Raw genomic sequence first — 22,842 nt, forward strand, 5'->3', positions numbered from 1 at the left:
CTGGGTCAGTGGGTCACAGACATCACTGGACATCCAGAAAGCCAAACCACTCTCACTGACACTCTTGAGGAATAGCTCATCATCGCCAAATGCTGCGGTGACTATGCCATCGCCTCTGCAACACACACATACACATGCACAAGCACACACACGCAGTGCTGTTACAGGAGTGCACCCCTCTGAGAGTTGCACACACACAGCTGATACAGAGAGCAGGCACCGAGAGACTGTAGCTGTGTTTAAACCCAATTACCAGTACACTCTATCGAATTAAACCAATGTTTTAATTAGGATTTCAGCAGTTGGGAAAGTGGGGGTAGGGGGGATAATGACATTAATTTGTCCAACTGAGAGGGTCTTGTAAATGAGTTTTTGTTGATCTACCATTCTATTCATTGACCAATTATTGGAAAGGACCGGTGTTGGTACCTAAAGGGTAGAGCTGGGTGCATTGCAGTCTGTGGTGTACTTGGTCAACAGAGAAATGTCTGTGGGACATAAAATGCTTGTTTTCTTCACATCATCATCACAGAGCTACATAATAATAATGCATACCACTTATATAGCACTTTTCAAGGCACTCAAAGAAGTTTTACAATTGCACACATTCACTCCACAGTCACATCCTAGTGGTGGCAAGCTACTTTTGTACCCACAGATGCCATCTGACGGAAGCGTGGCTACCATTCTGCACCCATGGCGCCTCTGACCACCACCAAGAATCCAACCACATTCATTCATAGGCACTGTAGGTTAAATGTCTTGCCCAGGGACACGACAACATGCACTTAGGCGGGGTTACGAACCAGTCATCCTCCGGTTGCAGGGCATACACTTACCCTCTGCACCACGCCGCCCACAACATGCCAAAAGGAAAGAGCACAAAATACTGGATGGCCTCCATTCTTTACCATCCCATGTTCCTGTTTATGAGGCTGATACTGCTATTGCTATCCGGCCAACGCAACCCCAGAAGCTTTCCACACTGTACCATGACATGCTGATCTGGCTCACACTGCTTGGTGGAAACATGGCTAATATGGCAACAATGATTAGACTTTCTGATTAGACTGGATCATCATACAAAGTATCTGGAATATCCTGCCTGGATTTAACAGTTTGACAATTTCTTACAATTTGACAGAGCTTTTCAGTTAAGTAGTGCCTCATGAGGCGTGACCACACTTCTAAAACACTCAAATATAGACAGTAATTCATACAGACATACTACACGTAAGTTTGATGAATAAACACAGAACACCGTCTCAACTAAGCTACAGTAATAGTTGTCATTTTCGACAGAGGATAAAGAATATATGCATGTGAGTATTGTTGTATGTTCTGTCTACATATGCCGTTAGTGTTCAAATACAAGTTATTTGATAGTTTATAACTACTGCAACATCAATCCTAGTTTTGTAGCCCCTCCATGGCATTTTGCATTGTGTATTAGCATTAGGCTAGTGGACTTTCATAAGACAAAGTTAACGTGCTTTTGGTGAAATATATTTTTTTAATTCTCTTTGTTTTGTTTTCATTTATGAAGAATTGTGAAGAACTGTTTTTTTGAATACTGAACTTTAACTGAGGAATCATAGGTGAAGTACCGTTAAGTACAGTTTACTACGGTACAATTCAGACCAGTAAACCATGATCAGGCTTTTGTCTGCGGGATGGTGTCAGCCATGAAAATAGCTTGAGATTATAGCAACGCAAAAGCTCGTAGCACGCCAATGAGTATAAGATAAATGCAGCACATGCTGCATGCTTACCTTAGCTGTGAAAAAAAAACCACAAACTGCTGAGTCTTCTTTTGTTGTAATCCACCGTATTTTCTAAATGTTGCCTTTTATCTTTCCATTGTGACATCGGACATCACGGAGCTCAGCACACACTGCAGCCCACATTTGGAGTCGCTGTTTTTGAACTGCAAGCCATTCTACTCGCCTCGTGAATCTGCATCATTCATTCTGGCTGGCGTGTACATTCCGCCTCAAGCTAAAGCGAATGCCACAGCGCTAATGCTCGCCGAACAAGTCAACGAAATTTAAAAAAAAAACACCCGGACTCACCCCTCATTATTGTCGGGGACTTTAACAAAGCTAAACTCAACCAAGAACTCTCTAAATACAAGCAGCACATCGACTGTCCTACCAGGGAAAATAAAATTTTGGACCACTGCTATACTACGCTAAAAAACACTTACCGTGCCAAACCTCGTGCAGCACTGGGCTCGTCTGATCACTGCTTAATTCACTTAATACCGACATACAGGCAATAACTTAAATGCGCGAAGTCTACAGTGAAAACAGTGAAAAAGTGGACCAATGAAGCAAAGATGGAACTTCAAAGCTGTTTAGACTGCACAGACTGGAGTGTCTTTGAAAATTCAGCTTGCAGCCTGGATGAATATACGGACACTGTCACATCCTATATCAGTTTCTGTGAAGAGGTTTGTGTACCAACAAAGCCATTTCGCACATTCAATAATAACAAGCCGTGGTTCACTGCTAAACTTAAGCAGCTTTGCCAAGCTAAGGAGGACGCATATCAAAGCGGGGACAGGGCCCTGTATAATCGAGCTAGAAACCAGCTGACTAAAGAAATTAACATTGCAAAGAGGAACTATGCAGCAAAGCTGGAAAAACAGTTTAGCGCTAACGACTCTAAATCAGTCTGGCATGCATTCCAATCGCTGCCAAATTACAAGCGACGATCCCCCCAAGCTGAGAACAATAGCACACTAACCAACGACTTGAATACCTTCTACTGCAGATTTGAAAAGGACACTTTCATAGGCCTGTTTCAAACGCTCCACCATCATTCCAGTCTCCAAGAAACCTGCAATCTCGGGTCTAAATGACTACAGGCCTGTCGCCTTGACATCTGTGGTCATGAAGTCCTTTGAACGTCTCATGCTGGACCACCTCAAGAGCCTCACAGGTCCCCTGCTCGACCTCCTGCAGTTTGCCTACCAAGCGAACAGGTCTGCAGATGATGCAGTCAACATAGGACTGCACTTCATCCTAGAACACCTCGAGAGTGCAGGGACTTACGCGAGGATGTTGTTCGTGGACTTCAGCTCAGCGTTCAACATCATCATCCCTAAACTCTTTTCCTCCAAGCTTCTCCAGCTCAGCGTCTCGTTTACAGCTTACACGGATTTACAGCTTCCTGACGAGCAGGACACAGCAGGTGAGGCTGGGGGAGGCCACCTCATCCACACGCAGCATCAGCACTGGGGCGCCCCAAGGTTGTGTCCTTTCTCCGCTGCTCTTCTCTCTCTACACGAACGACTGCACCTCAACGCACCCGCCTGTCAAACTCCTGAAGTTTGCAGATGACACCACTGTCATCGGCCTCATCAAGGACGTCGACGAGTCTGCATATCGACAGGAAGTGGAGTGGCTGGAGCTGTGGCGCAGCCGACACAACCTGGAGCTGAACACCCTCAAGACTGGAGAGATGATCATGGACTTCAGTAGGCATCCTTCACCACACCTGCCCCTCATGCTGTCCAGCTGCGTTGTGTCAACCGTCGAGACCTTCAAGTTCCTGGGAATTACAGTCTCTCAGGACCTGAAGTGGGCGAGCAACATCAACTCCGTCCTCAAAAAGGTCCCCAGCAGAGGATGTACTTCCTGCGGCTTCTGAGAAAGCACGGCCTGCCACAGGATCTGCTGAGGCAGTTCTACACAGCGGTCATCGAATCAGTCCTGTGCTCTTCCATCACAGTCTGGTTTGGTGCTGCTACAAAATAGGACAAACTCTGACTGCAACAGACAATCAAAACTGCTGAAAGGATTGTCGGTACCTCCCTACCGACCCTTGAGGACTTGCACGCTGCCAGAACTAAGACAAGAGCATGCAAAATCCTCTCGAACCCTTCAAATCCCGGTCACCAGCTCTTCCAGCTCCTTCCCTCAGGTAGGCGCTACCGATCAATGCAAACTAGAACTAGCAGACATTCCAACAGCTTCTTCCCTCTTGCAATCAACATCTTAAACACCTAACCTACAATTCCATTACAACATGCTGGCAATTTTTTTGTCTTGAGTTTGTTGTCACATTTCTGTCAGGCCAATTATATATTACTCGTGCACTCACTGTAGTAGTCTCACCACGCTGTACTATTTGCATATCTGTTGTTGACCAATACTGGCCACTCATGCCAGAGTAGCGTCTGCTCCATTTGCACACTGACTGAGGAGTATCTGCAACATTTGCACAATCAACATTGTCCCAGATTATAGTACTACTCGCTTTATTGCTAAGTGACTGTTTTTTTTTTGTCAATGTCTTTAGGTCTCAGAAGTGTTCTCTGTTAATTGACTGTCTGTTGTCGTACTAGAGCGGCTCCAATTACCGGAGACAAATTCCTTTTGTGTTTTTTGGACATACTTGGCAAATAAAGATGATTCTGATTCTGATTCCATCACATAGAAGTGTAGTCCATTCAACTGACAGCAGCATGTATTTTATAGATATAGTGAATCAAACAGCACAACTCTTGGACCCTTTACAATGGAAATGATGAAAAAGATATTGAACTGAACATGGTTGTATTGTTTGGTGGAAGCTGGGCTATAGATTAGCTGTAGTGAGGAGGGGGTGAAGCAGTTACCAATATGTACAACACAAATCCATCTATAATTGAAAATCTATTCAACTAATTTATTTCCCACTAAAGACATGAAGGGGTGAGGTTGTACAAAGGAAAGAGGAAATCATTTTGGTACCAATCTGGTTAGATGATCCATTAAGTTTTATTTTGCGCTACATAGCACATCTGCCTCACAGTTTTGAGGACCTGGGTTCAAATCTGGCCTCGCCTGTGTAGAGTTTGCATGATCTGCCGTGCCTGCGTGGTGCATGGTAGGTTAATTGAAGACTATAACTTGTCCATCGGTGTGAGTGTGAATGATTGTTTGTGTATATGTGCCCTGCGATTGGCTGACAACCAGTTCAGGGTGTACCCTGGGATAGGCTCCAGCATGACCGTGACCCTGTGAGGATATGCGGTGTAGAAAGTGAATGGAAGGATATATATATATATATATATATATCCATCCATCCATCCATTTTGTGTACCGCTTTATCCTCACAAGGGTCGCAGGCGTGCTGGAGCCTATCCCAGCTATCGTCGGGCGAGAGGCGGGGTACACACCCTCAGCAGCGAATCGCAGGGCATGCATATATATATATATATATATATATATATATATATACACAGTAAGTCAGATTCGTTTCCGGTGAGGGTTGGACTTCGCCAAGGCTGTCCTTTGTTACCGATTCCGTTTACAACTTTTATGGACAGAATCTCTAGGCGCAGACAAGATGTAGAAGGGGTCCGGTTTGGTGGCCTCGGTATTGCATCTCCTTTTGCAGATGATGTGGTTCTGTTGGCTTCCTCAAGCCGTGATCTCCAACTCTCACTGGAGCGGTTTGCAACCTAGTGTGAAATACAGCACCTCCAAATCAAAGACCTTGGTTCTCAGTCAGACAAGTGTGGCAGTGCCCTCTCTGGGTCGGGGATGAGATCCTGTCCCAAATGGAGGAATTCAAATATCTTGGGGTCTTGTTCACGAGTGAGGGAAGAATGGAACAGGAGATCGGGAGGCGGATCGGTGCAGCATCTGCATTGATGCAGACTTTGTATCGGTCTGTTGTGGTGAAGAAGGCACTAACCCGAAAGGTCGATTTACGTTCCTACCCTCACCTATGGTGATGAGCTCTGGGTTATGACCGAAAGAACAAGACCCTGGATACAAGCGGCCGAAATGTGTTTCCTCCGCAGGCACCCAAATTTTGTTCAGCAAACTTTAAACGAGCTTTGACATACTTTTTTTTTCAGCAACAGGGTCTTGTGTGATGAGCATGCATTCAGGCCATGGCGGTGGAGTACATTATTCACTGTTTTTCTTGTGACAACAGAACCTGCTAATTCCAGGTCTTTTTGAAGCTTTCCACAGGTGGTCCTTGCTTCTTGGACAACTCTTCTGATTATTCTTTGCACTCCTCTGTCAGAAATCTTGCGAGTAGCACCTGATCGAGGCAAATTTATGGTGACATGATTGGCTTTCCACTTACGTATTATGGCCCCAAACGTGCTCACTGGAACATTCAGAAGCTTAGATATGCGCCTGTAACCAATGCCATCGTGTTTTGCAACAATAAGTTTGCGATGGTCTTGAGACAGCTCTCTACTCTTACCCATCATGAGATGTGTCTTGACTCACACCTTGGCAATGAGACCTTTTTGTAGGCCATCAGTTCGGACTGATCCAGGTGATATTCCTTTGCACTGACAAGGAAATACTAAGACACACACCTAAGACTGTTTGATTATTGATAGATTTGAGGTGTTGTCTTGGCTTTCCATGCCTTTTTGCACCTCCCTTTCTTCATGTGTTCAGTACTTTTTCCGTGTCATATCACATTTTTACACACAACTTAATGCCTAAGCTTATTTGTTCTACTTTCTTTGTATGTATGGATTACTTGGGTTGTTCTCAACATCTTTAGTGAAAAAAATGGTGACGTGTTAAATACCTATTTCAGCCACTGTATATATACATACTATATATACTTACAGGGCTGAAAAATAAATATGCAAATAAAGTACAGGTACCTGAAAAATCTGAAGAACAGTAACAAACTATTTGTCCTTTGTTACTTCACACCACTGCGTTTGCCCTTGGTAAAAAAAATCAGCTCTTGTTTCACTTGTGGCTTCTGTTTTGTCTTCAAGCTGATGTGAATCTCAGGAATGAATGTTAATATATCCTCTCTCTGTCTCTCTCTGTCTCTCCGTCTCTCTCTCTCTCTCTCTCTCTCTCTTCTTCCCTGCTTTCAGCAGCAGATGGCGTGCCAGTCCAGAAGGATGGGGAACAGGTAAGACCTTGTTCACCTTCTGGCAGAACTTTTCCCACAGGCAGACAAGCTGGGGAACCAACATGGCTGACTTGATGTAGTCAGTTTCACAACACCACAACTGCACTGTGAGCTTCGGCATTGAGATGCATCACACTCCTTGATGGGAGCTCTCTGTCAAGTGCCGCTCCTCATGCTTGTAGATGAGGAACGTAACGCACTCTGCAGTTTCCGTCGCCTTATTTTCCACCACATTGTGCTGTGCACGATGGGGTGGCGTAGCACTGGAAGGTTCAACAATGTCTGACTCAATAGGCTCATTGCAGTCGCAGGATGTCTGATAAGTCAGTGACCATTGGCATTACAGCCTCTCCTCCACCTCTGGGACCAGGCACAGGAGAGGAAGCCATTTTCAACTAAAACGCAGCTTCAGTGTTCAAACCAAATGTACTGCAGCGTGATTCCATAATTTATTTATGCACCATGCCTTTGCAGAGAGAAACCCCCCCCCCCCCACACACCAATGATCGTTTTTTGGGAAACTTTTTTTTTTTTTTTAGAAGGAAGATGGATGTAGCTTCTTCACTGGGTGCACTCTACCACTCAAGTGTTAAATCTCTACATCACACACACTCCTGTGTGAGGAGCGTAAGAAATGACGAGTGAGAGAGGAAGTAACTATAAAGAATACATTACACAAAAACACAAGGAGTGAGGAAAATAAGTTCCTGGCTGTATTGATTAATGTGAGCAATCGCTACACACCCTCCTGCAAGCAGCTGCCAAATATGCAAACTGACACATGATGTCAGTTAGTTTTAAATTAAAATCTATATTACGAAGTACATTTCCAACCAAATGAAATGTAACAGTATGACACTAATCACTGCTGTGTCTCTATAGACCTACCAGAAATTATTCAGGTCATGTTATCATCAATATTTCCTAAAAATAACTTTTGGTTGATGATGAAACTGCTAACATATAATGTGAAACGCCATAGACTAACAAACAGAAATTAGCAAAGATGTTACAGTAATTATAAACCTTCAAACAATTGCTACTTTAACATACAGAGCAGCAACACACACAAATAGAGCATACAACAAATGAGAACTAAACATATTTAAACACCAAAATGTTCAGCCAAACCATATAATTTCTTCTAACAAAAATCCGCTATCTTAATGCTAACAGAATGCAAAGCACCATAAAAGGCCTAATGGAAATCATCATAGATGTTACTTTTATTAAAAACCTTTAAACGACTGTTACTTTACCACACACGGAGCAGCAACACATACAAACAACACACAACAATACTCACGTGTATATATTTTCTATGCTCCGTTGGAACAACAACTATTACTGTTGCGGACCTTCTCTGCTTCTTCTTGTTGCTGTTAATTGTGCTGCATCTCTTCCAGTAGACCTCAGTGCTCACTGGCATGTTGGGGCACAACGTGGTACTACACAGAAAGTATGCTACTCTAAATTCGGTGCGCACAATGAACCGTAATGTTGCTGGGATTCACTCACTGTATTTCATTCTGTCAAAATTATCGTGCAGTAGTGTGCAACACCCGAGTCACAGTCTTCATGTTTATGCCATGTGTGCGGCCCTAATACTTCTTTGTCGTATACGGCACTACATGTTCTCTCTAAGTAAATGGAGATTTAAACGATTAAGTAGTATAACTTACATTAGACATTGCTATTGTTTGTACACTTACTAGTTCCACTGCAGTATTACTACTGTAAGGGTGTTTACACTGACAGCATCAGTACCGGTAGTTATAAAATATATATATATTGAATTAGACATCACAAACAGATCAATCCAAACTTTCTAAAGTTACATTAATGGCTACTTTTGCTATTGCCCAATTAGATTTTGACAATTCTATTCAATACTTTGACAAGATGAAAATGTTTATTTTTAGTGTTGTTATTAGTGAGCTATAGAGGTGATTTGGATAATCATCCTCACGGATATTAATTTAGTCTATTAATTTAGTCTATTAATTTAGATATTAAAAGTCTACAAAGCGAGCCAAAATAGTTTTTTTGTGAAGTATTGTGCCAGCAGCCTTGACCTTGTAACCAACAAATTCTAATTAGTTCCTCTTTGAATCTGGATATACGTCCATCCATCCATCCATCCATCCATCCATCCATCCATCCATCCATCCATCCATCCATCCATTTTCTAATGTTTATCCGAGGTCGATGTCCCCCGCCTCCCCTGGAACATGAGCAAAGTTCTGTTGGAGGGGGGAGTCTGACAGGGGATTCTGCCAGACGTTCTCAGCAGACCCTCACAATACGTTTTGGCCTGCCACGTCGGACCGGCATCTTCCCCCACCATCGGAGCCAACTCACCACCAGGTGGTGATCAGTGGACAGCTCCGCCCCTCTCTTCACCCGAGTGTCCAAGAGATGCGGCCGCAAGTCTGATGACACAACCACAAAGTCGATCATCGAACTGCGACCTAGGGTGTCCTGGTGCCAAGTGCACGTGTGGACACCCTTATGCTTGTACATGGTGTTCGTTATGGACAATCCGTGATGAGCACAGAAGTCCAATAACAGAACACCGCTCGGGTTCTGATCGGGGGGCCGTTCCTCCGAATCATGCCCTTCCAGGTATCACTGTTATTGCCCACGTGAGCATTGAAGTCCCCCAGCAGAACGATGGAGTTCCCAACGGGAGCACTCTCCAGCACCCCCTCCAAGGACTCCAAAAAGGGTGGGTACTCTGAACTGCTGTTTGGTGCGTAGGCACAAACAACAGTCAGGACCCGTCCCCCCACCCGAAGGCGGAGGGAGGCTACCCTCTCATCCACCGGGGTGAACCCCAACATACAGGCGCCGAGCCGGGGAGCAATAAGTATGCCCACACCTGAGTGGAAGAGAGTCCAACCCCTGTCAAGAGGACTGGTACCAGAGCCCAAGCTGTGTGTGGAGGCGAGTCCGACTATATCTAGTCGGAACTTCTCGACCTCACACACCAGCTCGGGCTCCAGAGAGGTGGCATTCCACGTCCCTAGAGCCAGCTTCTGATCGCCAAGGTCCCCGCCTTCGGCCACCGCCCAGCTCGCACTGCACCCGACCCCTATGGCCCCTCCCGCAGGTGGTGAGCCCATGGGAAGAGGGACCCACGTTACCCTTTCGGGCTGCGCCTGGCCGGGCCCCATGGGTACAGGGCCAGCCACCAGGCGCTCGCCTTCGAGCCCCACCTCCAGGCCTGGCTCCAGAGGGAGGCCCCGGTGACCCGCGTCCGGGCAAGGGAAAACCGAGTCCATAGTTTGTCGTTATCATAAGGGGTCTTTGAGCCGTGCTTTGTCTGGTCCCTCACGCCGGACCTGTTTGTCATGGGTGACCCTGCCAGGGGCATAAAGCCCCAGACAACTTAGCTCCTAGGATCATTGTGACACACAAACCCCTCCACCACGATAAGGTGACGGCTTCTAGGAGGGGTCTGGATATACGTGCACGATGAATGTTGAACAAAAATGTTTCCACTTTTAATTTACTGGTGCTCCACTAAAACTGACTGTGAATATCGACTTTTCAGCACTACCAGTAGCCACCCGGTGTCCTGGTCTAGTTAATGCCCTGCTGATAAAGAGAAATCCTGCCTTATCTTCTTTGTCCTCAGCAGCAGACTACACACACATGTACATGCACAGTCAAACACGTACACACACACTCTCTATGCTGCAAGCTTCAGTGTTGTCTGACTGCTACATCAGATACTATTGGCATCTTTTTCTGTCTTTCTATTACACACATACACTTATACTGTGCAATATAAAGTCAGAAGCTAAAACATTATGTACAATTGTACAGCAACAAATGGGATCCAGTACAAAAATTGCCTCAAAATAATGCTCAGTTTTGGCAATATTTTTATGATTGTGGTTGCAGTGGTGAAGAACTGCACAGAATTATACTAAGAGATGTTTGTAATGGATACACATCTGTTTGTCAATAACAATTTGGGTTGCAAAATTCCTGTCACTTTAATGTTGAAACTTCAGCTATCCATTTTCTTGCACTTATCTGGGGTGAGGTTCCAGGGGCAGCAATGTAGGTAGAGAATCCCAGATTTCTCGATCCCCAACTACTTCATCCAGCTCTTCCACGGGCATCCCGAGACTTTGCCAGCCCAGCCAACATACATAAATAATGTCCAGGCTTCACTTGGTTTCAAGGGTTACGTAACCCTTCATCTTAGCTCTCTACCCCTAAGCCTCACTGAGAATTAGGACACCCCTTTGTTCTCGTGAATGCGCAAAATCGAGGGCACAATGGTGAAATGAGGGCTAAAATACAGAATTGGGATTGTAGCCTTTCGTCTTAGAATTGGGACACCACTTTGTTTTTGGGAATGCACAGAACTGAAGGCGAAGGGGTGAACCAAGGGCTGAGGGGTAGAATTTGGATTGGCCCATTGTCTCTCCATCGTGTCCTGGGTAATCCCCGAACTCGAGATGCTTAAACTCCTCCACATGGGATAGGATCTCATCCCTGACCTGGAGAGGACATTCCACCCTTTTCCGACTGAGGACCATGGCCTCAGATTTGGAGGTGCTGAATACGACTTACTGCCGGCAATGCGAAAGGGACAGGGACCAAACAGCCCGTATCAAGGGGGAAAGTTGGCAACTTTACAAGTTGCATTTATGGGATTTAATGGGAATAAACTACTAAATTTAAATCTACTAAATTTAAGAGTACTGGAAGTTTTCCACCCATTTGTAACCCTAAGCAGAACCGAGTATTATTCAGTTTTTTGTTGTTGTTTTTTTTAAACAGCTCTTCTATTGGATTGTGCAGGTGTACCCAAGAGTGTAACTGTCGAGGCAGCTTCATTCATCCCTTGCATATTCAGTCTGCTCCTCATAAGTGAACAAATCCAAACTGATCGCTGTTCAATTCCCTCCCTTCTCCCTGTCATTCTGGTCCTCGCCTTTGTCGTTTCTGGAAAAACCTGTGTCTTATATCTCGCCTTGTCTTCTTCCTTCGCATGTCCCATGTGCAATTTCCCTTATCTGTTGCAATCTGCCTATTTGCTGCTCTCTACCCTCCGTGCATGTCAATGTTCTCTCTCACTCCGTCCCTCCCCTCGTTCTATCTTTCCTCCTCAGCATGGGCGTTCAGAGTGTTCATGGGAGGGGATCAATGTAAGTGTTGTGACATCCTTCCTTTTCCCCTTTTGTCGCCTCGTTTTGATCGGACGACATCACTTAGAGGTCGGGCCTTCACAACCCCCACCCTCCTCACCTTGGTTTTACAGTCTAGTTGGTTGTTTTAAGTGTACACTGGGCACATTAGGAATAAGCACACATTAATATGCAATAATGGTTAGGGCAATGTAGATTTGTATTAATCCAACATCGCCATCACTTCTCCCCTCCACTCACCTCTCTCTAACACTGTCTCGATGTCTTTGTGTGCCCCGTCACACCGTCCATACTATTCTTTTCTCCCCTTTCCTCCTCCATCCCTCTCTCCTCCTCTCTCCAGCTGTCTATGGAGGACACCACGTCCATCCTGCCGCGCCTCAAGAGGAACTCGAACGCCTACGGCATCGGAGCTCTGGCTAAGTCTTCTCTGTCAGGTGTGTCAGGTGTGTGTCTGTGCTGTGACCGGTAAAAAGACCCCATGTTGGCTCTGTCCCCCCCACGGACGCTGGAGTCAGCATGGTACCCGAAATGGGTTCCCCTTTTATCAACACCGCCCCCCCCCCCCCTTTCCTGCTCCCCCACACTGTGATAGTCAATGACTCAGCGTGAGTCATTGGCGGAATGAAATCAGCCTGAAAAGACAATAGACACATCACTTTGCTGCTTGTTGCTCTGAGAACAGGTGAGTGGTGACGTGAATTATAGAGTAATTCTGTGTCTCTGTGTTGTACTGAATTTTAATCAGTTTGGATGTTTTGACTTGTGCAAAGTGTCTTGTTCACTGGAGTTGAATCAAGTGCAGTCAAGTGTTTTCTTTCAGTGCAGTGTTTTTTGGTTTCATCCAGTGGCGTATTAATAGTGAAAACTGGTGGGGCCACAACCACTTAGCTAGGTTACATACCAGGAAAACCCTGTTACTCACTAATGCATTTTTTTCCTTCCAATTCGCCTCTCAACGGGATAGTGCTGAACTACTCAGACCAGTGTAATTCATTATGAAAACATACATTTAGCTCGTGAGCAGCTGACATATTTCCTGATTCTTTTTCCTGGTTACGTCACTTGGTTTGTGTGGCATTTTACTGCTAGGCAGAATTGGTAAAGTGGGACAAAATTGACACACGACCACAATGGTGTTTGGATGGCAAACGGGGGACTGACAGCCCCAAACAGAAACACCATGGAAATTACTTCCAAAAAAAAAACAAGATTTATGGAGATTTGGAGACATGTTCATTTATACAGTGGAACTTCTAAGGCCAAATGCAATCAATTCAGGGACACAAATCTCCAATCTGTTAAATCCCATTGAAAATAATTGAAATAGCAATTATTTAAAAGTAACATTTTAACATTCTGAGCAGTCATACAAGGGGGGAAATAAATTAACTACTGTTAATATTAAGATATAAAAACATAAAATACTCAAGTGCGAACTTGAACAAAGGTGTAATGAGATAACACATGGTGGACACTGAAGTCTTACTGTGCTTTGAATGTGAATTTGCTTATGTACAGTACAGTATATTCTTCTTCTCTTGCTCAACTACACTTTGTTGAGCCTGTTCTATCTTCTGGAATAAGTGTTGTGAAAAAGTCCCCCAAAAGATAAACACCCAGTTAAGCCTTTGATTCTCTGAACTAAGGTCTCTGAGGTTTTGGGCAACTTTAGAGAGCTGCTTGAGATGCAATTGCCGCCTAGCTAAAGCTCATGTGGCTGCGTTTTTGAATTTGGATCTATAAAAGCAAATAGACTCCTTCAGCTAACTCATGCATGAAAAAAATAATGACAGGGGGTTGGAAGTCAGAACGTGTAGTCAATCTCTAATCTATGGAAAGCCGTTTGAGCAATTTGTCGATATCCTTGATATCCACTTTAAGGTCCATGTACTAGTGTGCTCTTTCTCTTCACTTGTAAGACAAATCTACACACTGGTAGAGCGACTGTGTTTTTTTTCCCACTACTAATGCCACTTTTTCCTACTACTATTATACAATTAAACCTCACTAGTGATTTACTGCGCTGCATTAATGAAACGACTATGCCCAACCAGTAGGCATGTGTCATGCAGTAGTAGCCTCCTGGACTCTACTCGTAGCACCAAAATTCCCAATAGTAATTTTGCCTCACTCGTCTTTACAAGTTCCACTGTATTGAATCACTCCTCTGTAGTCAACATTTAACGCACAGCCCTGTCAGTTGGCAGTGGTGTACCTACCTGCAACTAACGCCACTAGCGGCCACTGGCTTGATCTAGTTGTTTTCTGCAGTGCAGTTTATTTGAGTGCAGCGCAGCTGTTCTACTGCATGGACATTCACAAACATTCACATCATTTATTCATCTCATCCACTCGCCTCCATCAGAGAGCATACAACAGCCAGCGGTATACGGTATTATGTGTCGCCGTACAGTGTGCCAGTCACAGGGAAGTCAGCAGCTCAGATGTAATTCGCCCGTCAGCTTGGTTGTGGGATATGAATTCCTCCCGGTGGAAACAAATGTACTCCGGGGAATGCTGATTGACAGTGAGGAGACAGAGCACGTTCCAACTTAGCTCTGGCGCTAGCGTGTCAGCAGGCCCACGACTCATTACTCATGCCAAACCTGTCACATCACCCCAATTAACCCGTTCGAGCCTGTGATGCACATTTGACAGACCACACTCATCCATCTCATCCCCTCCTTCCTTCCTTCTTTTCTCCAGTCTGCTCAGGCCAGGATGGCTCAATCTCATTTAAACACGTGAATGTCATCTCCATAACCTTTGTCATTCATCTTTTCTCGTAATCCATGTTCATGAACACCCTCATTTAACCGCAACTGCTTGAATAGTAGGCTTTGACTGAACAGTATGCTTAAATATCTCCATGTGAAGCTGGTAGTGTATCTTAATATTGTATATGAGCATATTAATATAAATTAAAATTAAAATGCGTATTTGAGATCCAATTCATTCACCTGCACATGTCCAGGCAATATAAAACATTTACAAGCCCATTACTCATTTTCCCCATACTTGGGAGATTTTGTAATGGTCCAATAAAACCAAGATTGAACTATTTGGCCATAATTCCAAAAGGTACTGTATGTTTGGCGCAAACACAAGACTGCTCATCACCAAAATATCACCATTCCTACAGTGAAGCATGGTGGTGGCTGTTTTTCTTCAGATGGAACTGAGGCATTTGACAAGGTGGAGTGAATTATGAACAGTTCGAAATAGCATTTTTTCTTTTTTTTTTTAAATCACAAAAACCTGGCATTTGAAAAGGGGTGTGTAGCCTTTTTATATCTACTGTATCTGAATAATCTCAATAGCAGAATCAGATGATTTATTCATTCAACAATAAATTCAGGTACACAATGAGACTTATGAGTATTATGAGTGTACTGTAGTTTGGAGAGGGGTGTTTCTAATCTAATTCTAATTTAGCTCGACGAGAGGGGAAAATATTAGGTGCGCCTCTCGGTATGATGATTAAGCGGCTCCAAGATTTTGGCCTTGTCAGTGAGATAAATAATGTGACCAAAATATTACAAACAATGGTAAACATAATGTTAAATGAATGCCTCTCTGGCATGTGTCGTTCAAAACCAAGCAATATTTTGCATTGGATCTTTATTAGATTAGCCTGTGGAGGTGTACATAATGAAGTGTCTGGCGAGAGCGTGTAAAAACATCATATCACTCATACTCAAAGACATAACTTGCTACTCAATAGCATCAAATGAAAAAGCAATATATCAGTCGAACCCTACAGGCTTCACATATTTTGACAGCCCATCAGAACACGTGCGACCAAACGATCACACACACTTGGAAATAACGCTTCTATCCTTTGTCTGCCATTCCCCCTCTTTTGTATTTGTCCACATCCCTCTTCTCCATTTTCCCTCTAAATTACGTGTCCCTGAACTCCTCTCTTGCATCACCTCCTCCTCCCGAACTCAACACGTCCGTCCGTCCTTCAGGTGTGAGCCGCACCATGAAGGAAAGAGTAACCAAGCCCACGGCCATGGCCCAGGGCCGCGTCGCCCACATGATTGAGTGGCAAAACTGGGGCATGGCGACGGTAGGCGTAGGGGGCATCCCCCAGTCCCGCATCACGACCCAGGAGCGGGAAAAAGAACGGCGGCTGGAGAACGACGCGTACAGTGACCTGAGCGATGGCGAGAAGGAGGCCCGATTCACCGCAGGTTAGGAAACACACCCACTGACGAGGGCAAAGTCCTTTACGGTGCCTGTCAAGTGCTCCTCCGCCTCTTCTTGGCATTCGTGCCAGTTATTCAGCCAATTAAGCTACAGACCCTGCGTGTCCTTTGCCGTCTAACCTCAGGCATCCTGCAGCAGTTCGCCATCTCCGAGGCTACCCTCCTGGCCTGGACATCGATGGATGGCGAGAGCCCTCGGTCGGGATCCAACCAGGGCAGCGTGGCGCATCTGAGCGAGGTCAACCAGGAGAGCATTACCAGTCGAGGTAAAGTTTGCACAGAGCAAAGTTTCACAAAGGCAAATATCCTGCAGCATGGCAGTGTAAGAATAAACAGCACATTTGGATAATTTAGCCTTCATGCAAGAGTCAGCCTTAATTAGCTTTGTTGTGGTCCTTACACACTAAAGGTTTATGATGCTTCATTTGCATGAAATTATCCCATTATTCTTAAATCAAATACACACAAAAATAACAAGCTCCAAGTTTAAAAATTGTGGCTGTGTTTACTCTGGGGTCCAATTTATATCTGCCTCTTGAGGACAAGCAAAACACAGTGTTTCTGTATCGCGCTCATATGATGTGACACAACTCATGATTCAAAATTATGGTGCTATTAAAATTCTGGGGGGAGAGTTTTATGCTGAGTTTTTGGATTTCCTGTGCAAACTTACTTCCCTTGAGTCTTGAAGTTGTATGAAGGACAATTGAAAATATTTCTATAGGAAATAGAAATAGTCATGTACAGTATACACTAGGTCCTCAGTTTCCTATGGCGTCGGCGTAACCAAAGTCTCTACCTTTACTTAAGTCGGAATGTGCATAGTCCATCACTAACTTAGGGTAACACAGTAGTAAAGTCAGAATTACAATACATATTTTGATGAAAAGCGCATATAGGCCATGAATAAAAAACAATCAAATAAAAACAGTAAGTATGACAATTACTGAGCAGTCACGGAGGACCTCCATTATTCATCTTCTTCTGTTCTGAACAGTCCACTTAAAATTGATTCAGTGCCCTGAGAATGAAATAACGTTTTGTCTGTTTGACATATATGCTCTGATTTGATGAATCAGAAGTTACTCACCAGTTACTCTCTTTGAGAAGATTTTCAGTAAATACTTTTAGTATTAAAATTATTTGGAAGATTATTTTTACTGGCGGCACTGTGGCCGACTGGTTAGAGCGTCAGCCTCACAGTTCTGAGGACCCGGGTTCAATCCCCGGCCCCGCCTGTGTGGAGTTTGCATGTTCTCCCCGTGCCTGCGTGGGTTTTCTCCGGGCACTCCGGTTTCCTCCCACATCCCAAAAACATTCATTAATTGGAGACTCTAAATTGCCCGTAGGCATGACTGTGAGTGCAAATGGTTGTCTGTTTGTATGTGCCCTGCGATTGGCTGGCAACCAGTTCAGGGGTGTACCCCGCCTCCTGCCCTGATGACAGCTGGGATAGGCTCCAGCACACCCTCGACCCTAGTGAGGATAAGCGGCTCAGAAAATGGATGGATGGATTATTTTTACTTTTACTTGAGTCACTGAAGTAACAGTTCTCTTGAGTGCAATTTTTGGCTACTCTATCCACTCCTTATTACTACTTGCGTACTAATCCAGGTTTTCCTCTGTAAGAACGGTACTCCAAGTATGTGTACGCTTTTAAAATAAACATTCAAGCTTGACTCTTTTCTCCCGTTTGTTCTTTTCTGCAGACCAGATCTTGCATCACTCCTCAGCCGAGGTATGGCCTCACACTTACGTCTCCCAGGGACACTACTGCCTCTCCTCCTCGGACGCTTGGGAGCCCATCAACGACGACCCGTCCGGCGTGGCGTCCCCCCCGGCGGGCTCCTACCTCGTGGGGACCGATGGCTACGACGAGCAGGCAGCTGCTCACTTCTTGTCGCAGCAGCAGCAGCAACAGCAGTTTAACCTCCAGCAGCAGAGCCAACTGCAGCAGCTGCAGCAGATCCAGCAGATGCAGCACTACCAACAGCAGCAGCTCCTGCAGTATCAACAGCAACAGGCGAGCATGCACGGGCAGTGTTGTTGTATCGGAATATATAGTGGAGCCTCGGTTTTCGTATGCCCGAGGCTTCATATGATTTGGTTTCTGACCATTTTTTCCATGTAAATTTTGTTTCAGTTTTCGTATATCCACTCAGTTTTTGTACCAAAAAAAAAAAAAAAACTGACGCGGCCATTCATTTCTCGGTGTGTTTATCCGTAGCATTTGGTAAGTTGGTTATAAAGGGTTCAACAGATGGCAAGGCGCATTACACAATGCAAGCTTTTATTAACAACTCAAATGACCCTCCCGGTCTGCTCTGCAAGTTGTCTTGTCTGTCAGAAGTCAGACCTGCAAAATAAAAGCACACACTATAATAAAAGAAGTTTCTTGACACTTTTGTGGGCCACTTATTTCAGTCACACTCGATAAGCACAAAATAGTTACGAGTGCGACTACTGAATAAGCCACCATAGTGCCAAATAAAGTGAGATGAAACTGTTATATACAGTACTAGCCTGCTTTTAGTGCAAGACATTTGATAAAGAAGGTTCAAGAAAGACTTTGTATCTAAGTACAAAAATGGCTTCCTCTCTCGCCACCTTCTTATTCCATATGCCATCAAAAGTCTTCAATACAGGTAAAATTGATGTAAAATGTTTAATTATCTACTTCATGAGTCATTTATATTTATTCAATGTTATTCAATATAAATTGTATTTTTTGTTAGTATTTTTTAGCGTCTGGAACACATTAATTAGATTTACATGAGTTCCTATGGGAAATATTGCTTCGGCTTTTGTAAAATTCAGTTTTAGTCAGACTTTGTGGAATGAATTAATCACAAAAAGATAGGTTCTACTGTATACTGTAGTATACTATCGTATACTGTAATAGCACAAATGAAGCACAAATACGTCATTACTGTAATTAAGTAGATTTTTCATCTATCTGTTCATTACCTGAGTATTTATTTTTCTAATGACTTTTTACTTTTACTCCCTCCTTACAATTGAGTTCAAAGTGACACATTCTGACAAAAGCATTGTGATTCTCTTCCACTGAAGACGGTTTACATTGCAGTGTACTGTGTGGCTTTTACGTGCTTGTCTGTATGGACAAAATGGGCTTTGTGTATATTTCACAAGCTATATGCCTGTTACATCACGTTACAATAGGCGCAGCAGATCTTTCCCAACTACTTTCTCATCTCAGTCTCCTCGCTCTTGCTTTCTAGTCACTGGAACACAGGCTGCACAGCGCCAACCACTCCTTGCAAGCGACACCCAACAGCACCATCCACAGCCTGGTCCATCAAGTGCACCCGCCCCTGGTGGATCTTTGGAACACAGGTCAGATGGAGGCCTACCAGGTGGAGGCCGGAGGCTACATGGGCACGGCGGCCGTGGTGGAACAGGGCCTCTGTGTCCCCACCGGGGAGGAGCTGGTGGGGAACGAACACTCGCCGCTGCTGGAGCAACAGGAGGAAGAGGAGGATGTCAAAGTGAGGTTACATAATGATACCTTATCTATTCATCCATCCATCTATCTGTCGATCCACCCACCTACACAACTCACCGACCAACCTACCTTTCTACTTATCGCTCCATCTACCCGTTTATCAACCCATTTACTGACCTACCTTCCTATATCCATCCATCGATCATCCAACCCACTACCCTACCTACCTACCTATCTATCCATCCATCCATCCATCCAACTAATCTACGTATCCATGTATCAAGGATGGAGAGATGACACTGTGTATGGAGCCAGAGTCGTCCACGTTGACTCCACCCACGCATCCCGGTGACGCCTCGTGCGGCAGTAGTCCGGGCCAACTGCCGGCATCGCCAATGGGCGAGCAGAGGGCCTGCGACGCCACGCCGGCCGGCCTCGCTCACACGCTACAGGAGGAGGAGGAGGAGGAAGAGGAAGAGGACGCTGGGCAGCAAGAAGAGGGCCCAGTCGCTTCCATGGCAACCAACTGACTTCCGGGTTGTCATGTGACTCCACCATAAAAACTGACCAGGAGTCAACCGTTAGTAATACAATATCTATCTATTATTCTGTTGCTTTTCAGGTATCAAAAAAAAAAAAAAAAAAAAAACTTTTTTTCTGGGCAAGATGGACTCTTTGGAAATTGAGAAATATGACTCATGCTGAAAAGGAGACCTGATGCAACAAACTTTGTAAGCCTTACATCCCAAAGGTAAACACATGACGAGAGGATGAGAAGCTACACGGACATTACCATCAAGGATCAGGATGGAGGGGGAGGCAGTGTGGGGGGGTGGGGGTGGGGGGGGGGGGTGGCTGTGTGGTTGATACATGCATGCGACCCCATCAACCTATAATAATAATAATCTAACATAAAACATTATAAGAATAATTTTGTAATAACATGAGGGGGGGAAGGAGCAGGAGGAAATAAAACACGTTTAAGTATATAATATTCCCAACTTCCTTCAGTGGAGGGAGGAAGAGAAGGAGAAGGAGAGGGGGCGGCAGTTTACGTTAGAACACTGTATTCCCCTTTTGTACTTATTACTTATTCATTAGGATGAATGAATTATGGTAACCCCCCTGACGATGAACATGATGAAAACTTCTATGTTGCTGATCCTGCTGACACACACACACACACACACACACTGCACAGATAAGGATTGTACTGTAAAGATAAGTGTGCTTCCTACTCTGTCTCACTGTATGCATGTTCCTATGGCGTACCTGTACTATACAGCACTGTATAGACTTTGCACTGAACCATAGTGGGGGGGCGGGGCGAAGGATTTACAGTGGGCTTGTAGCGGGGGGGAATGATGGAGGGGGAAAAAAATAATAAATAAAAGACAGAGCTCTCTTTTTTGCACTGATGCAATCCAACCTATCAGAGGTTGTCTTCTGGACTGTTGATGTTGGCCGAGTCCCCCTGTTGTAAGCTTTCAGTAACCAAAACGCAGCCACTTGACAACGCCAACCTTCACGTAATGATGATGACGATGATTACTATTTGAATGTACTGGCCTCAACCAGAACGCTTTCCAAGGGATTTGTGTGTTGAGATGGAATTCACTGTTGGCTCATCTGTTCTGCACCACTACAACTACAAACACTCAGGTCCAGAAGTATGTGGAAATTGATATCTTTTTTTTCAAAAATGATTTTGCCTTTTTACACCACCTGTTTGGTTTTTGAAATAAAATAATCAACATGTCAAGTGTAGACTTTGAGTATCAAGGGGAAAATGTTAGGTTATCTTTATTGGAGAAGAGACAGGCCAAGCACTTGGAGAAAAATGAGAGATACAATTTAAGAAAAATGCATGTCTCCTTACAGGCAAAAGTTGCATGTAAGGAGACAGTTCACAAAAAACCTGATAGCGTCTTGCTTTGGATCACAGCAATGCAGTACACTAAGATAACTGTACATACAGAATTTTCTATACATTTTATGCTTGGAGTTGTTTTTTTGGTTTTTTTTTGTTTGTTCTTCAAATACTGTTTTTGTTTAACAAAGTGTGTTTTAATATATTTGTGTTTAACGCATGTGGGGGGTAAAACAAACAAACAAAAAAATAAATAAAAAATAAACTTTTTTATATGGTCTCTCCATATTACAAATGTTTACCTATTGTGGGTGGTTTGGATGAAAAGCTTCTTGTCTGAAGTTTAGAGTCCATGAACATCATTAAATTGCCACGCCTTCACTTGCTGCTGGTTGTGTAGCTCTTGCTGCTCTATAGGGTTGAGATCAGGGTACTGACTTTGCTGTTGAAGAATGTTACATTTCTTTGCCTTTAAAGTGTGGATGGGTGAGTACCGATACCAGCTATCTGTCCGATACCAGCCCTATTTCAAGGTATCGAGCACACACATACCAAACAAACAAACAAACAAACAAAATCGAACACTGAGTAAGTCCTCCTTGACAATAGTTGGCGCTACACTGTGGTGGTTTGAAACACTGGCAAATCATGTGTGTCAGACAGAAAGAAAGAAAGAGAAAGAAATTAAAGCAAGGTCTTTGTTCACAATTATGTCATTGTGTTGACTGAAATGTTATGTATCAAAACTACAAGTGGTATCGGTACTCGGTATCGGTGAGTACTCAGTGAATACTCGTACTGGTATCGGTCTGAAACAAAAGTGACATCGGACATCCCTACTTTAAAGTCATCCTGTGACGTTTGACAACAGTAATTTCATCAATACCAGTGACTGCCTCTATCTCGTTTTCCACGTTGTGGTATGCTTTGGATCATCTTCTCCATACTTTTCCTGTCATTGTAATACAATTTGACATTGGTTCGACCTGTCCACCATTTTTAGGCAAATCCGCCTTTCCTGTGCATGAATGCCACCAGTGGTGTATTATTTACATTCATGAAGGCATCTCTTGACCTTACATTTTGACTATACAGCGCATAGCTTCTCCAGATTTTTGCTGATGTTGTGAAAAGCCACTCGAGACAAGGCAAAGAAATTGAATATTCTTTCATGGCCGTGTCAGATCGCAAGCTTAAAAGCATGCTTTTGACTTATGCAAAGTTGAA

General features: G+C 44.1%; 1 protein-coding gene across 4 annotated transcripts in view; it reads left to right on the forward strand.

The window, feature by feature from the left end:
* fam131bb (family with sequence similarity 131 member Bb) overlaps nucleotides 1–20,546 on the forward strand; it is a 33,944-nt gene extending 13,398 nt beyond the window's left edge. The window contains exons 2-9 of one of the 4 annotated variants that reach the window (XM_061674445.1): nucleotides 6,857–6,894; nucleotides 12,027–12,062; nucleotides 12,406–12,508; nucleotides 16,040–16,264; nucleotides 16,405–16,545; nucleotides 17,989–18,302; nucleotides 19,522–19,788; nucleotides 20,030–20,546. In XM_061674445.1, the coding sequence (XP_061530429.1) occupies nucleotides 6,857–6,894; nucleotides 12,027–12,062; nucleotides 12,406–12,508; nucleotides 16,040–16,264; nucleotides 16,405–16,545; nucleotides 17,989–18,302; nucleotides 19,522–19,788; nucleotides 20,030–20,275 (1,370 nt within the window). In that variant the 3' untranslated portion in view covers nucleotides 20,276–20,546. The remainder of the gene's footprint in view (nucleotides 1–6,856; nucleotides 6,895–12,026; nucleotides 12,063–12,405; nucleotides 12,509–16,039; nucleotides 16,265–16,404; nucleotides 16,546–17,988; nucleotides 18,303–19,521; nucleotides 19,789–20,029) is intronic. The other 3 variants (XM_061674446.1, XM_061674447.1, XM_061674448.1) reach the window with 3 other exon arrangements.
* Nucleotides 20,547–22,842: the final 2,296 nt, after the last annotated feature.

This window comes from Phycodurus eques, chromosome 4 (assembly GCF_024500275.1).
Source record: "Phycodurus eques isolate BA_2022a chromosome 4, UOR_Pequ_1.1, whole genome shotgun sequence".
NCBI lineage: Eukaryota > Metazoa > Chordata > Actinopteri > Syngnathiformes > Syngnathidae > Phycodurus > Phycodurus eques.